Source organism: Lissotriton helveticus, chromosome 4_1 (genome assembly GCF_964261635.1).
Source record: "Lissotriton helveticus chromosome 4_1, aLisHel1.1, whole genome shotgun sequence".
Lineage (NCBI taxonomy): Eukaryota > Metazoa > Chordata > Amphibia > Caudata > Salamandridae > Lissotriton > Lissotriton helveticus.
Window position 1 is genome coordinate 77,479,178 of NC_136063.1, and position 17,403 is coordinate 77,496,580.

The 17,403-nt window shown below is 49.7% G+C and overlaps 1 protein-coding gene across 1 annotated transcript in view; it reads left to right on the forward strand.

Moving 5' to 3' along the window:
- LOC144827878 (uncharacterized) overlaps window positions 1–17,403 on the forward strand; it is a 256,770-nt gene that overhangs the window by 191,212 nt on the left and 48,155 nt on the right. Inside the window, 1 exon segment of the mRNA XM_078686043.1 lies at window positions 3,749–3,945. Coding sequence (XP_078542169.1) covers window positions 3,749–3,945 — 197 coding nt within the window.

The following is a 17,403-nucleotide window of genomic DNA, read 5'->3' on the forward strand; positions in this document are numbered from 1 at the left end:
TGGAACCATGTACCTGTGTGTACAATTCTTGTTCCATGTTCCAAAGCTCCTTTTGTCAGTTTCTGTAATCTTTCGTGAGTTTAACAAGTACTGTGCCTCTATCCATTAAACTTCAAGTTTTACTCACCATTTGGGGCGCATCTTCATTTTACATTTGGCGACGATCATCTGAAGCCTTGGCTTGCTACTTCCTTCTAGAGGCACAGGTGCTGCAACGTCTTTCCGGACCCATTTCTGCTTTCGTGATGCGTTTTCTACTGGAGTGCCTCTCTGCTGCTTTCACTTGATTGTGAAGTGTACTGCAGTCCAAACCGTGAGTTTGTTGGGTTTTTTTATGCCTCGTTGGCTGAATATAGACAATATTTCTACATTTTAGATAGCAACGGACATTGCGTAGAATGTTCACATTGCTCTACGTTTCCAGCGGACTCTTTGTGACATTACTCACTGGCCGCATCACACCGTTGCCTAGCTGAGGTATTCGTCCTTTGCTGCATCTCCCTTTTCGCTTCTTACGTTGAGCACGCCCTGCGTCATCACGCTAGCGGCCATCTTGGAGCTGGGAGTTATCTGTGAAGTTTACCTGCTTCCATCACTGCGCTCGCATCTGAAACTGCTCGGACATTCAATAGTCCGACTCCAGTTAGCGCACACACATTTAAATTTCATTCCTGCAACTCTGGTATCCTATTTTCTATAATTTTCAAATGGTAATGAATAGTTCATCTTGCCAGGAGCTCTCTCGCATGATCATTTGCACGGTGAGGAGCACACCTTTCAGAGCTCGCATGCTCATTTGCACGGTGATGAGCACACCTTTAATTGCTTAAACAGGTAGGAGAGCCTGTTCTTCATCGGTGACAGGCACACCTTTATTTTTCACAGTCTTGCAACCTTGCTGGTACAGTGACAAGCACACTATGCAAATACATGCTTGTCTGTGGTGATATGTATATGCTTATCAGTGATGACAAGCACATCATCTGCAATGTACTTTATGGTAATATACTAAGTAATTTTTGGTTGCGTTTGGGGTACTTATACATTTTCCTCAATATTTTAAATTTGCATTTTGAATGCTATACTTTGCATGTGCATTTATTCATCATTATTTCATTTACAAAGTCTCATTTTCACTGCTTTAAACCAGTGTTAGAGTGTTTTATACTTTACTGTTTATTATCCCCAGATATTACAATGCAATTTGATCCTCCTTCAAAGTTTCTACAAAACAAGGGAGAACCACCTATTCCATGGACAAGATGGAAAGAAGAATTTATCACCTACTTAAAGGCTATAGATGGTGAACAGATGTCTGCAGAGAGGAAAAAGAACATATTTCTCCACTGGTTAGGATCAGAGGGACAGTTACCTCCTGTTAGATCTGGTGGCGATCACAAGGTATATGATGAGGCTATTTTATGGATTGAGAATAGGTTTAAACCAACCGGTAGTGTTGCTCTAAACAGATTTAAATGTTACACTAGAGTCCAAGAAAAGGGAGAGACTATTGATGAGTTTTTAACTGCTCTCCGAGCCGTGTCTTTGCATTGCAACTTTGGTTTAATAACCGACGAGATGATTCGAGACTAAATCATTGTCCATGTGAGAAACAAAAAAGTTCAGAAACAACTTTGGATAATGGGAGACCCCAATTTAGAGGCTGCCATCAGTACGTCAAAGGCTTTGGAACAATCCGAGAAGTGGATCAAGTCACTTAACAAAGAAACTAAGAATCTTACTTCCACTGAAGTTAACAGTGTCAATTCCATCACCACTTCAAAAGACCTATCCATCAACAAGAGTAACCTTAACCAAAAGAAATTCTGTTACAGGTGTGGTAATCCATGGCACTTAGCATCTTTCCCACGTTGTCCTGCTATAGGCAAGGAATGTAGTAAATGTGGACGTTCAGGCTATTTTTCCAAAATATGCAAAGATACTAGGAAGGGTGTTACGGATACTAGAAAGAGTTTTCCATCTTCTTCCAAAGGGAACATTTCTTGTGTATCTTGTTACTCTTCAAGTTGTGACCATACCCTGGAAAATTTAGAGTCTGGTTTTGTGGTTTCCATTCAAGACTCATTTGATTTCTCTGCTATGGACAAGATTTGTTCCCCCAAATGTTTTGTACATGTTCTGGGGAGGGAACTGGAGTTAATGGCAGACTCTGGTTCACCTTGCACCATTATCATAAGGAGTATTGTTTAGAATCCTATGGGGATCTGTTCGAACTAAACTCTTTGTGTAAACCAGATATTGTAGCATATAATTTTGATGGCTCTGCCATTGATTTCATAGGAGTCAAGGTACATATTGAATTTAAAGAGAGTACGGCTATTGTCAAACTTTGTGTAGCGACCAAAGGTGTTCATTTTTTAGGGTGGTGGGACCAAGCCAAGCTAGGTATTATTTTGAACCCCAGGAAAAGGGAGCCTGTGTCTATCCTAACGTGTATCTCTGCTAGTACTGATTTTATTAAATTATTCCTGATGTGTACTCTGAAAATCTAAGAAAACTTATCGGATTCAGCCACAGGATCAAAGTTAAGTAGGGATCTATACCTGTTAAGCAGAAACTAAGGGGGTACCCATCAGCATCAGAGATGAATTGAAGAAAATGTTGGATGACATGGTCATGGGTGGCATCATTGAGGAAATTGAGTCATCCAAATGGGTTTCTCCAATTGTTTTAGCCCAAAAGCCTGACAAGAGTATTAGGTTATGTGTCGATATGAGGGCATTGAATGCGAATTTAGTGTGAGACTGCCACCCTCTTCCCAACATAAACGAATTGGTGTGCATGCTGGATGGTGCTTGTATTTTTTCCACACTTGATCTTAGGTCTGCGCACCACCAAATTGAACTTACTGAAGACTCCAAACATTACACCGCCTTTATCACACCTCATGGACTATTTCAGTTTAAGAGGATGCCATTTGGGCTGGCATCAGCTGCATCTGTATTTCAGAGGGCCACGTGTCATATTTTTACGGACGTCGGAAATTGTGTTAAGTGTTTTCAGGACGATATACTAATTTTTTCTAAAAATGAGAATGATCATTCCCAACATATAGAAGAAGTTTACCTAAGATTGAGGAAGTATGGTTTGACACTTAAGGCTGCAAAATGTAAGTTTTTCTGTCAATCGGTGGAATATCTTGGTCACACTCTCTCATGATATGGTGTAGTGCCAAAAAGTCGTTAGATCATGCCATAATCAATGTTCCCTCTCCTGACAACAGAGAGAAACTTCTTTCCTTCGCGGAGTTGTGTGAATATTACAGCAAATTCATACAAAATGTTGCCACTAAGATGGAGCCCCTCAGAGAGTTGACCAGGAAGTCCACTGAGTTTATCTGGTCTGAGAGACAAGAGACAGCTTTCAAACTGATAAAAAATGAGATTGTCAATGCTCCCACACTTAAATCTTTTTTGCCTAAACAAAAAATGTGTCATTACTGTTGATGCTAGTCTTTACGGATTAGGTGGTGTACTTAGCCAGCACTCGGGGAAAGAAGAGTGGTGTGTAGCTTTTGCTTCTAGGACTCTTTCTACTAGTGAGGGAAGATATGCTGTCATCGAGAGAGAATTATTAGCATGTATCTGGGCCATTGAACATTTCTATAATTATGTGTGGGGAAACAGATTAACACTTAAGACTGATCACAAACCCCTGGTTGATATGTTATCTCCTGGGGGGGGGGGGGTTGGAATTCGACGGCTCGTATTGCTCTTCTCATTTTCAGGTTACAGGAATATGATCTTGAGGTTGTTTATGTCCCCAGCAAGAGCAATGTCACTGCGGATTTCTTATCTAGATTACCTTGCTTTGATGTTGGAGCATCTCTTGATGAACAAGACGTGGACATAGTTGCAACCATCAAGGATTTTGTCTCTCAAGAATGTTTGGGTTTGTCAGAATCTGAGTGGCTGACAGAAATGAGTAATGATGTTGTGTGTCAACAAGTTTTTGAGTGTTTAAAGAAGGGTTGGCCCAGAGAAAAATCAGCTATTTGTGAAATTGCTCCTTTTTGTCATGTCTCGTGTGAAATTGAAGAAGAAGGTGGATTGCTTTTCAAAGGAGGCTAAATTATCCTTCCAGTTTCCATGCAAAAGAAGATTCTATCACTTGCTCATCAGGGACACCTAGGCATGTCCTCCATGAAGCGTCTTATCCGGGCCAATTTTTGGTAGCATGGTATTGACAAAATGGTTGATAGAGCAGTAAGAGAATGTCCAGACTGCATCAGTAGTGACAAGATGCTCCAGGTTTCCTCTGCCCCTCTTAGACCTGTTTCTTGGCCTGAGTGTCCCTGGCAAAAGGTCGCATTTGATGTTTCAGGCCCTTTTAGACATCTGCCTTCTAATGCTCGTTTCGCTCTTATCATGATAGACTATCATTCTAAGTGGCCTGAGGTAAAGTTTGTGGCTAGCGCCTCCAACAGGTAATCATTATGTTTTTAGAGAGGATTTTGCTCGTGAGGGTATCCCCGAAGTCCTTGGGACTGACAATGGGGTACAACTCATGTCTCAGGAGTTGGAGAGTTTCCTCTGTATGTGTAGTATTAAGCATGTGACAACTTCCTTGTACAAACCAAGAGAGAATGGCCAAGTGGAGCGGTTTAATTGTGTACTTAAGTATGGTATTCATTCAGCTAGCATGTCTAGGCAACCTTGGAGGGATGTGGTATGGAAGAAGTTATGGATGTACCGTACCACTCCCCACTCTGTGACGGGGGTGAGCCCTTTCAGACTTTTGAACCTCTGATATTTGCCCTTGGTGGATTAAGAAAGTTAACAAAGTGGATGACTGCATTGATATTAATCTTATTGCTAAACATGTGGAAGAGAAGCAAAACAAGATGAAAGTTTTGTTTGAGAATAAAATTAATGTGAAGGAACCTGATTTTTCTGTAGGAGAGTGGGTTAGGATTAAAAAACGCTGTTCCTTAAGAAAATGGATTTCCAAGTTTGGTCATCCCATCAAGATTGTCAAAGTTTGCAAAAACAATGTCATTACCCAGGATGGGAGAGTGTGTAATGTGAGGAGAGTTGCCAAGTATAAGTTTAGCAAAAACAGAGATGTTAACGTTCCGTTACTGTCGTCTGACTTTCCCAGTTCTAATTGCAACTCCTCGCATCCAGCCCATTCTGTAGTGTACAGATTCAAAGGTAATTCCAGACCCAGGTTGTTACCTGTCAGATATTTGTCTTAATTACTTTATTGCTATATATTTGTCCTCATATATTGTGTTTTTTCCCTTACTATCTTCTGTTGTTTGTTAGGAATTAGATGTGTTACATCCTTTTCCCCTTCCCCTTTTTTCCCCTATGCTTTCCCCTCCTGGAATAAACAACCATGTTCCTGCGTGTACAATTCTTGTTCCATGTTTCAAAGCTTCTTTTGTCAATTGCTGTAATCTTTCGTGAGTTTAACAAGTATTATGCCTCTATCCATTAATCTACAAGTTTTACTCACCATTTGGAGCTCATCTTCATTTTACAGCATCGCTGCCACAAAAGCATGAACCCACTGAGGTATCTTACTTATAATACAAATCAAAGACTTGAGTCACATGCAGTGCTCTGCAAGGCACATGGACATGGAGGGTGATTTATGTGGATTCAAACGTGTGGCCATGAATTACAAGTACAACTCTGACACCACCATGGGCTTTAAGCAGTACAGGGACGGTGGCTCCCTATTACACAGTGCTGGGACGGGTGGCTCTATTACACAGTGAAGGGACGGGTGGCCCCATATTATACAGTGCAGGGACGGGTGGCTCCCTATTATACAGTGCATGAACGGGTGGCTCTATTACACAGTGCAGGGGCAGATGGCCCCCGATTACACAGTGCAGGGACGGGAGGCCCAAGTACAGTGCTCTATTACACAGGGCTGGGATGGGTGTCCCTATTACACAGTGCTGGGACGGGTGGCTCCCTATTACACAGTGCAGGCACGGATGGCTCTATTACACACTGCAGAGACGGGTGGCCCTATTACACAGTGCAGGGATGGGTGGCCCCCCATTACACAGTGCAGGGACGGGTGGTCCCTATTACACAGTGCAGGGACAGTTGGCCCTATTACACAGTGCAGGGATGGGTGGCTCCCTATTACAAAGTGCAGGGACAGGTGGCCCCCTATTACACAGTGCAGGGACGGGTATCTCCCTATTACAAAGTGCAGGGACAGGTGGCTCCCTATTACACAGTGCAGAGACGGTGCCCCTATTACACAGTGCAGGGACGGGTGGCTCCCTATTACATAGTGCAGGGATGGTGCCTCTATTACACAGTGCAGGGATGGGTGGCTCCCTATTACACAGTGCAGGGACGGTGCCCCTATTACACAGTGCAGGGACGGGTGGCTTCCTATTACACAGTGCAGGGACGGGTGGCTCCCTGTTACACAGTGCAGGGATGGGTGGCCCTATTACACAGTGAAGGGAATGGTGGCCCCCTATTACACAGTGCATGGATGGGTGGCCCTATTACACAGTGCAGGGACTGGTGGCCCCCAATTACACAGTGCAGCGACGGGTGGCCCTGTTACACAGTGCAGGGACTGGTGGCTCCCTATTACATGGTGCAGGGACCGTTGGCCCCTATTACACAGTGCAGGGACCGGTGGCCCCTAGTACACAGTGCAGGGACCGGTGGCCCCTTATACACAGTGCAGGGACCGGTGGCTCCTATTACACAGTGCAGGAACCGGTGGCCCTTTATACACAGTGCAGGGACCGGTGGCCCCATTACACAGTGCAGGGACTGGTGGCCCCCTATTACACAGTGCAGGGACGGGTGGCCCTATTACACAGTGCAGGGACTGGTGGCCCCTATTACACAGTGCTGGGACCGGTGGTCCCTAATATACAGTGGAGGGACCGGTGGCCCCTATTACACAGTGCAGGGACCGGTCAATCAATCAATCAACCATTTGTAGAGCACGCTACATACCTGTGAGGGTCTCAAGGCGCTGGGGTGGGGAAGGGGGGCCTCTACTGATCGAACAGCCAGGTTTTGAGAAGTCTCCTGAAGGTCAGCAGGTCTTGGGTCTGTCGTAGGCTCAGTGGGAGGGTATTCTAGGTCTTGGCGGCGAGGTGGGAGAAGGATCTCCGCCAGTGGTTGTTCTTCGGATGCGCGGGACGGTGGCGAGTGCGGGGTCGGCAGAGCTGGCGGTTAGGGATGTAGAAGGAAAGTTGTCTGTTGAGGTAGGCTGGGCCAGTCTCATGGAGTGCCTTGTGTGCGTGGATGAGGAGCTTGAAGGATATCCTCTTGTTGATGGGCAGCCAGTGCAGGTTTCTCAGGTGGGGGTGATGTGACCGTGGCGTGGGACATCGAGGATCAGTACTGCCGATGCGTTTTGGATGCGTTGCATCGGGGCTCCTGCATAGAGGGCGTTTCCGTAGTCGAGTCTGCTGCTGACGAGGGCCTGGGTGACTGTTCTTGTATCTGTCGGGATCCACCTGTAGATCTTGCAGAGCAGAGCATGTGGAGGGTGTTGAAGCAGGAGGAGGAGACGGCGTTGACTTGCTTGGTCATGGAGAGCGTTGAGTCGAGGATGATTCCCAGGATGCGTGCCTGGTCGGTGGGTGTTTGGCTGCCCCCAGTGCCGTCGGCCACCAGGAGTCGTCCCAGGCTGATGGGTTGGAGCCGAGGAGGAGGACCTCCGTTTTGTCCGAGTTCAGCTTCAGTCGGCTGAACTTCATCCAGTCGGCCATGGCCTTCATTCCTTCATGGAGGTTGGCTTTGGCGGTAATGGGGTCCTCGGTGAGGGAGAGGGTCAGTTGAGTGTCGTCGGCATAGGAGATTATGTTGAGGTTGTGCTGTCGAGCGACGTGTGCGAGCGGGGCCATGTAAATGTTGAACAGTGTCGGGCTGAGGGAGGATCCCTGGGGTACACCGCAGATGATCTTGGAGGCTTTGGATCGGAAAGGAGGGGAGGCGGACGCTCTGGGATCTGTCGGAGAGGAAGGAGGTGGTCCATTCCAGGGCTTTGTCTTGGATCCCTACAACGTAGAGGAGTGCGCAAAATGTGCGCTGGCAGGCGGTGTCGAAGGTGGCGGAGAGGTTCAGGAGGATGAGGGCTGCGGTCTCACCATTGTCCAGCATGGTCCTGATGTCGTCAGTGGCGGCGATAGGGCGGTTTCGGTGCTGTGGTTGCTGCGGAACCCTGACTGGGAAGGGTCCAGGATTCTGTTTTCTTCGAGGTATCGGGTTAGCTATCTGTTGACGATCTTCTTGACGACCTTGGCCGGGAACGGGAGCAGAGAGATGGTCGGAAGTTCTTGAGGTCTCTAGGGTCTGCCTTGGGTTTTTTGAGTAGGGCGTTGATCTTGACGTGTTTCCAGCTCTCTGGGAAGGTCGCAGTCTTGAGGGAGAAATTGATGACGTTGCGCAGGTGGGGTGCGATGGAGCTGCTGGCTTTGTTGAAGATGTGGTGCGGGAATGGGTCTGACGGGGAGTCGGAGTGGACTGTGTTCATGGTATTGATGTCATCGATGCTCACGCTGGCCCAGGCTAGCAGGGGGTCGTGGTCGAGGGTATGCAGAGAGTCTGTTGTGTGGCTCTCTGTTGGGGCTGTCTGGGTGATGAAGCTGTCGTGAATGTCTGCTATCTTGCGGTGGAAAAAAGTGGCGAGGGAGTCGCACAGGGCTTGCGACGGCGGGATGTCGTTTGTGTTGGAGCTGGGGTAGGAGAGTTCTTTCACGATGTTGAAGAGCTCCTTGCTGCTGTGTGCGTTGATGTTGAGGTGGTCTTTGAAGGAGGTCCTCTTGGCAGTCCTGATGAGGTGATGGTGGTTGCGGATGGCGTCCTTGTGGGCTGCGTGGCTGTCCGTAGTCTGTTCGATGTGCCATTTCTTCTCCAGTTTCTGGCAGGCTTCCTTGGAGGCTAGGAGTTCTGGGGTGAACCAGCTGGCCCTCTTGCTGGTGTCTCTGTGGGGGGGTTTCTTCAGCGGGCGAGGGTGTTGGTGCAGTCATCGATCCAGCGTTTGAGGCTGTGGGCAGGATCGTTGGTGTTGGAGGCTTCAGTGGGTGGGCTGAGAGCGAGGTTTGTGTGTAGTTGGTCTTCAGTGATTTTTCTCCAGTAGCGGCGAGGGATCTGTTAGGTGCGGTGGTGTGTGGTGGGTTTCTGGAAGGAGAAATGGATACAGCGGTGGTTGGTCCAGAGGAGTTCGGTGGTGTGGCTGAAGGAGACGTTGGGGCTAACGAAGAAGATGGGGTCAAGCGTGTGTTGCCAGCGGAGTGGGGAGGAGTTGTGACGAGTTACCTCAGTCCGAGGTTGGTGAGGTTATCGATCAGGGTTGTCAAGTTGCTATCATTGTTGTTATCAAGGTGAAAGTTCAGGTCTCCGAGGAGAATGTAGTCGGTGGAGGTCAGGGCCTGCGTGCTGACGAAGTCGGCGATGGAGTCGCTGAACTGGGGTCAGGGTCCGGGGGGTCTGTAGACGAGGGTGCCTCTGAGGGTGGAGTTGGGGTCTGTGTGGATCTGGAAATACATGGGTTCGGCGGTGCTGAGAGTGTCCTCGGTGCTGGTCGAGACCCTGATGCTGTTCTTGTGGACAATAGCGATTCCTCCTCCGACTCCGTTGGTGCAGTCTCTGTGGATGACCTTGTAGCCGTCTGGGATGGCTATGGCAATGTCGGGTGTGGAGGAGTCATTCATCCACGCCTCTGTCAGGAAGAAGACGGCCGGGGATGATGTGTCGAGCAGGTCCCAGAGTTCGACGGCCTGTTTACGTGCGGAGCAGGTGTTCAGTAGGATGCATCGGAGTCCGTTGAGGTCTTTCTTGGCGGGCTGTTTGGCTGCTCTGAGGCTGGTGTTACCTGCAGTTCCGGCAGGTGAAGGGGCCGTGCATGCGTTTCGGGCGGCCTTGAAGCAGGTGTGGGTCCATCCAGGGTTGAGAGCATGGAGTGTGCTGGCATCGTAGTGGTGGTGGTCATCGTGGCTGGTGCAGAGACCAGGGGTTTTGGCTCTGAGCGCGGTCCGGGAGCGGACGGGCACAGACGGGCTTGCCAAGGCCGTGCAGCGGCCGCCATATATGGGGATGTAGCAGGGAGGAGCAGCTAGGAGGCGGGAGGGAGGGGCAGCAAATGGGCAGTGAGGGGGGCGGAGACGCAAGGGGCGCAGCGACAGGAACGGGTGCGGCGAGGGCACCAAGGCAGCCGGTCACAATCAGGGGCAGCGAGGGGGAACGGAAGGCAAGAAAACAAGCACAATCAGGGGAGCAGAAGGCAAGAAAACGAGCACAAACAGGCGAGCAGAAGGCAAGAACACAGGCACAATCAGGGAACAGGAGGCAAGAAAACGGGCACAAATAAGGGGCAGCGAGGGGGAGCAGATGGCACGAAAAACAAGTACAAATCAGGGGAGCAGAAGGCAAGAAAATGAGCACATTCAGGGAACAGAAGGCAAGAGAACGGGCACAGATAAGAAAGCAGGCACAGGGAAGACAGACAGACAGCGACAGTGATACAAACCTAAGGCCTACCACTGGCCACCAGGGATGAGGCGCAGGTGGTAGCCTGCGGGTGGAGGACGGCCTCAACGTCTACAGCAGCGGCAGCTGGGGCAGGGGCAGGACACACAGGCAGAGCTGTGTGGTGGGGGAGCACAATCAGGGGAGCAGAAGGCAAAAAAACGAGTGCAATCAGGGGAGCAGAAGGCAAGAAAAACAGGTACAATCAGGGGATCAGAAGGCAAGAACAAACTAGTACAATCAGGGGAGTAAAGGCAAGAAAACGAGTGCAATCAGGGGAGCAGAAGGCAAGAAAAACGAGTACAATCAGGGGAGAAGAAGGCACGAAAAACGAGTGCAATCAGGGGAGCAGAAGGCAAGAAAAACGAGTACAATCAGGGGAGCAGAAGGCAAGAAAAACCGGCACAATCAGGCAACAGGAGGCAAGAAACGGGCACAAATCAGGGGCAGCGAGGGGGAGCAGAAGGCACAAAAAACGAGTACAAATCAGGGGAGCAGAAGGCAAGAAAATGAGCACAATCAGGGAACAGAATGCAAGAGAACATGCACAGATAAGAATGCAGGCGCAAGGGGTAGACAGGCAACAGAGGTCACAGACACCAGAAGACAGTATGGGCAGTACAGGGAAGACAGACAGACAGCGACAGTGATACAAACCTAAGGCCCACCACTGGCCACCAGGGATGAGGCGTGGGTGGTAGCCTGCGGGTGGAGGAGGGCCTCAACTTCTACAGCAGCGGCAGCTAGGGCAGGGTCAGGACATACAGGTGGAGCTGTGTGGTGGGGGTACGACCTACCAGCAAGTGCAGGGATCGGTGGCCCCTATTACACAGTGCAGGCCGGGTGGGTGACACGGGTGAAAGCCGGGCCATGTAAGACGCGGGTTCCCTGAGTCTAATGGTGTATTTCCTGAGTGAAAGTGACAAATACTGCCCGACCTCAGGGGGCGCCAAGTAACCCCCTGGCCAGAGGTCTGAGGTTGGACTTTGCAGCTGTGTGGGAGAAAGACAGTTCCGGTGCAGTTGATTAAAACAACACAACATACACTGGCTGGAGGGAAACATCCTTTACAACACAACTTTTACCATGCAGTGCTATTACAACGCAGGTTTTACAACGAAAACCATTACAAGGCACTGCGCTGGGGGGCGCTCTAGGATAGGGAATAGATTTAATTTACTATCCAACACCTTCCCTAGTGTCCACGGGGACTGGAGTTGGAATAGTAAATTAAACTATTCACTATCCAGCACCCCAAAGCGCTATGCGTTGTAATGGTATGCGTTGTAAAAACTGCGTTGTAACAGCATGCGTGGTAAAAACATGCATTGTAACGTCATACATCCCTGGCTGGATGACCCAAGCACCACCACATGGCACACTACTCAGCTGCCACCTCATGGTCCCCTGCCCCGGTGCCCCCTCACAGTATGCTGCCCAGCTGCCACCCCACAGCACACTGCCCTGCTGCCACCATACAGCAGACCTCCCTGCTGCCACCTCAAGGCACACTTCCCTGGTGCCACCACATGCACACTGCCCCTCCTGCCACCTCAAGGCACACTGCCCTGGTGCCACCACATGCACACTGCCCTGCTCCTACCTTGCAGCATGCTGCCCTGCTGCCACCACATGGCACACTGCCCTGATGCCACCACATGCACTCTTCCCCTCCTGCCACCTCAGGGCACACTGCCCTGCTGCCACCACATGCACACTGCCCTGGTGAATAATGGACTCATAGTCCGGGTCCTTAGTGCTCAATTTTAAACCCGACCCACGCAGCCTCTGCCCCGTCGGTTCCTCTCACTGTCCGAAAGGTCCCAGCCTGAGGGTGGTAAATCAGGTCCGGTTCTAGCGGGTGGGCCGGGTGGGCCAGGCCCACTGATACAGGAGCCTGGCCCACCCAATCAGGAGCCTTGGCCCTCGCAGTGAGGGCTTGAAGGCAGGCGTGCAGCGCACACGTCATGTATTTCAGCCCGGGCTGAGACAGTTTCTCAGGCGCACCCACACGCAGACAGTTTTTGAGATTATCGCAGCAGCCGCACCAGAGTACTTCACAGGTCTTTAAAAGACCATTTACATGTTAACATGGCTTTGTTTATTTTTTCACCCCTTCATATCTGCATGGCGAAAGGCAACAAATCCTTTCTTTGAAAAGGGTAACCTTTTGTAACCTTTGCCTACTGTCCTGCTGCATTGATATTTCTTTTTCTATGCATCGCAGGAGAAAAGAAGTTTGTTTATTCCTATTCACCTTTTCTGAGCCCTACAGCAGCTTATCACATCAGGCTGTACACAATTTTGACTAATGCAGTAGGTAAGAGAATGTGTTACTACATTTTTTATCTTTTTTAAATCTGCACAGGCCCAGCAGGACACATACTTCGTATGTGCTTTATTTAAACAGTTTTTATCATTATCATGGCTGATGCAGGACAACAATAAGACAATACATAGTATGCGCACATCGGGACATTACCTCCTCCCCAAATTCCTTCACCTTACCACCCGCTACGCCCAAGAACTCTCAGAATCAGGATATGTTGTCCACAGCGTAGCCTTTTATTCACAACAATGCAAGTGAATCATGATAAACCATTACCAAGGAAAAGAAACCTTCTTGGATATATACGAACTATTCCCAGCATCACACTTTATCGGCATCAACATGTCAACAGCAGTAAGGGAATTACTGAGTAATCAAAGGTACCATTCAGTTAGCCTTGAATAATATAAAAGACTTGAAAACGGAATTGATGAAAATGATGTGGAGCCATAGAACTACCCAACATGATTCAATCAATCAATCAATCAATCAGGGGATTTGTAGAGCGCACTGCTTACCCGCTAGGGTCTCAAGGCGCTGGGGGGGAGGAGCTGCAGCTAGTGGTCGAAGAGCCAGGTCTTAAGCAGTCTTATGAAGGCTGGGCGGTCTGTGGTCTGTCGTAAGTGGAGGGGGAGGGCGTTCCAGGTCTTGGCGGCGCGGTGAAAGAATGATCTGCCCCGGAAGTGGTTCTGTGGATGCGCGGGACGGCGGCCAGGGACAGGTCGGTGGAGCAGAGTTGCCTGTTGGGTACGTAGAAGGAGAGTCTATTATTGAGGTAGGCTGTGCCGGTCATGTGGAGAGCTTTGTGTGTGTGGATCATGATTTTGAATGTGATTTTTTGTCGACGGGGATCCAGTGCAGGTCTCTCAGGTGCGGGGTGATGTGGTCCCGGCGTGGGACGTCTAGGATCAGGCGTGTGGAGGCGTTCTGGATTCTTTGGAATCTGTTGATGAGTTTGGACGGGGCTCAGGTGTAGAGGGCGTTACCGTAGTCGAGTCGGCTGCTTACGAGGGCGTGGGTGACGGTTTTCCGTGTGTCCGCCGGGATCCTTCTGTAGAACTTGCGGAGCATACGGAGCGTGTGGAAGCAGGAGGAGGAGACTGCGTTGACTTGGTTGGTCATGCTGAGCTTGGAATCAAGGATGACCCCTACGTTGCGGACGTGGTTGGTTGGTGCCGGGGGGTTCCCAGTGATGCTGGCCACCAGGAGTCGTCCCACGCTGAGGGTTTGGGCCCGAAGATGAGGATCTCTGTTTTGTCTGTGTTCAGTTTGAGCCGGCTTGCCTCCATCCAATCGGCGACGGCTTTCATACCCTGGTGCAGGTTGGATTTGGCGGTGAGGGGGTCCTTGGTGAGGGAGAGAATCAGCTGGGTGTCGTCGGCGTAGGAGATTATGTTGAGGTCGTGTAGTCTGGTGATGCGGGCGAGGGGCGCCATGTAGACGTTGAATAGCGTTGGGCTGCGGGAGGATCCCTGCGGGACGCCCCAGATGGTTTTGGTGGTTCCGGATTGGAACGGGGCAGGCGGACTCTCTGGGTTCTGTCGGTGAGGAAGGAGGAGGTCCGATCCAGGGCCTTGCCTCGGATCCCTGCATCGTGGAGGCGTAAGCGAAGTATGTGGTGGCAATCGGTGTCGAAGGCGGCGGAGAGGTCCAGGAGGATGAGGGCCACTGTCTCGCCGCTGTCGAGTAGTATTCTGATGGTGTCTGTGGCGGCGATGAGGGCGGTCTCGGTGCTGTGGTTGCTGCGGAATCCTGACTGGGAGGGCTCCAGGATGCTGTTGTCTTCTAGGTAGCGGGTGAGCTGGGTGTTGACAATCTTTTCGATGACTTTCGCTGGGAATGGAAGCAGGGAGATGGGCCGGAAGTTCTTGAGGTCGCTCGGGTCCGTCTTGGGTTTCTTTAGTAGGGCGTTGATCTCAGCGTGTTTCCAGCTCTCAGGGAAGGTGGCTGTTCCGAAGGAGAGGTTGATGATGTTGCGCAGGTGGGGCGCGATGAGGCTATCAGCTTTGTTGGCAATGTGGTGCGGAAGGGGATCAGACGGGGAGCCTGAGTGGATGGTGTTCATGGTCTTGATTATGTCTTCGGTGCTTACGTTGGTCCAGGTGGTCAGAAGGTCATGGTGGGTGGGGTTCGCAGTGCTAGTCGTGGCGGGGTCCGCAGGGTTCAGCCGGGGGTTGAAGCTGTTGTGAATGTCAGTGATCTTGCGGTGGAAAAAGGCAGCGAGGGTGTCGCACAGGGCTTGTGAGGGCGGGATGTCGTTGGTGCAGGAGCTAGGATTGGAGAGTTCTTTCACGATGTTGAAGAGCTCTTTGCTGTTGTGGGCGTTGTTGTCAAGGCGGTCTTTGAACGAGGCTCTTTTGGTGGTCCTGATGAGGTGGTGATGGTTGCGGATGGCGCCTTTGTGGGCTGCGTGGTTGGCGGGCGTTCTATCGCTGAGCCAGATGTTTTCGAGTTTCTGGCAGGTGCGTTTGGAGGCCAGGAGGTCTGGGGTGAACCAGCTGGCTCTCTGGCTGGTGTCTCCGTCGGTGGGTTGTGTCACTGGTACTACGGTGTTGGCGCAGTCTTCCATCCAGTGTCTGAGGGTGCGGGCCCCCTCATCGGGGTCGGTGGGGCTGGTCGGTGGATTGAGTGCGAGGTGTGTTTCTAGTAGTTCTTTGGTGACTTTGCCCTAGCGTCGGCGGGGGATCTGTAGGGTGCGGTGGTGGGTGACGGGTTTCTGGAAGGTGAAGTGGACGCATTGGTGGTCGGTCCAAGTGAGCTCGGAAGCGTGGCTGAAGGCAACGTGGGGGCTGGAGGAGAAGATGGCATCGAGCGTGTGGCCGGCGATGTGGGTCGGGGTGGTGACAATCTGTTTCATTCCGAGGGTGGCGAGGTTGTCGATCAGGGTGGAGGAGTTGCTGTCGTTGTTGTTTTCCAGGTGGTAGTTCAGGTCACCGAGCAGGATGTAGTTGGTGGAGGTCAGTGCGTGCGAGCTGATGAAGTCGGTGATGGAGTTGCAGAATTGGGGACGTGGGCCGGGTGGTCTGTAAACGAGGGTGCCTCTGAGGGTGGTCTTGGGGTCCGTGTGGATCTTGAAGTGCAGGTGTTCAGCGGTGGTGAGGGTGTCGGCTGTGTTTGTGGATACCTTGATGGTGTTCTTGTGGATGATGGCGATTCCTCCTCCGACTCCTTTGGTGCAATCTCTGCAGGAGATTTTGTATCCGGTGGGTATGCCCACTGCAATGTCTGGGGAGGAGGTTTCGTTCAGCCAGGTCGCGGTCAGGAAGGCGACGTCTGGTGATGTGGTGGTGAGTAGGTCCCAGAGCTCGACGGCGTGCTTGCGTGCGGAACGGGTGTTGAGCAGGATGCATCGCAGTCGGTTGGGTTCCGTCGTTGTGGGTGCATCGGTGTCGTTGGTGCAGGCGAAGTTGCAATTCCGGCAACTTCGCCTGCACCAACTTGGCAACAAACCTTTTACCATCATGAGAGGCAGAATTCCTCATTCCTTAATTAATCCTGGTTGGGTGAATAAAGGAGAAAAATGTGATTGGGATGTCAGTGATGTTAAGGAATGCATGACTAATTCTCAATTAAAAAACAAAATTTATTTTGACAGCAAACATGGAGTCAAAGACGCAAACATCCTTGTTGGCCAATGGGTGAGAGTGAAATCCAGTAGGAAAATTACCTAATGTGAAAATAGATTTAGTGAACCACAAAAAGTTGTTAAAGTGTTTAGCAATACTGTCCAACTTGAGAATGGTTCTATTTATCATATGAGCAAATTAGCTTTAGCAAATAAGTCCGTTCCTAGAGAACAAGAAGTTGGTAATAAATATGGTTCTAAAATTGATAAGTACTGGTGGATTACCATTGATCGAGACAACGAAACTAATGTACCTTCACCTATTAATGAAACGCCTTTTCTTACTGAAATTGCATCTAATTATCTAGATTCTAGAGAAAGTAACATGATGTCTGATTTACCAAATAACCAAAATGATAAATTTAGCGGTTTTGGTAGGAAAATGGTTAAACCAAAGAAACTTGATGATTATGTTTGCACTATTTATGTTTAATGTATATATATATATATATATTTATTTATTTTTGTTGTTTTTTTTGTTTCTTTTACAGAAGGGATAGGAGACATTCTTGTATTAAAGAAGGGGGATGTGTAGTGATTCTTTATTAGTTCTTAGAATGTATTCTGTATTCAGTATGCGTGCATTAGTTAGAATGCTTTAGTTAGAATGTTGTTGTGGGCAATTGCTGAGAAGCAGTCTTTGTATGAAGACCCTTCCGAGGTGGTTCCTATTAAACCAATTTGGAATATACTTGAGAGTATCGTCTTTACTACACTGACTCCCATGGAATACTCTTTAAATCCTAAGGTTGTGTTTCCCCAGACCGAACCCTCTTAAAACATACCGCCCACCCGTATGGCTGACATGTGATTCCTACACCTTGTAATCCTCATTGGCTTTTGTGACATTCCCTATAGATTGATTTACATACTTGTATGATTCATTGTCTCTGTATAATGTGTGCGTGGTGTAAAGTACTGACACACACTACACTGATATGAGTAGCGCTATACAACAA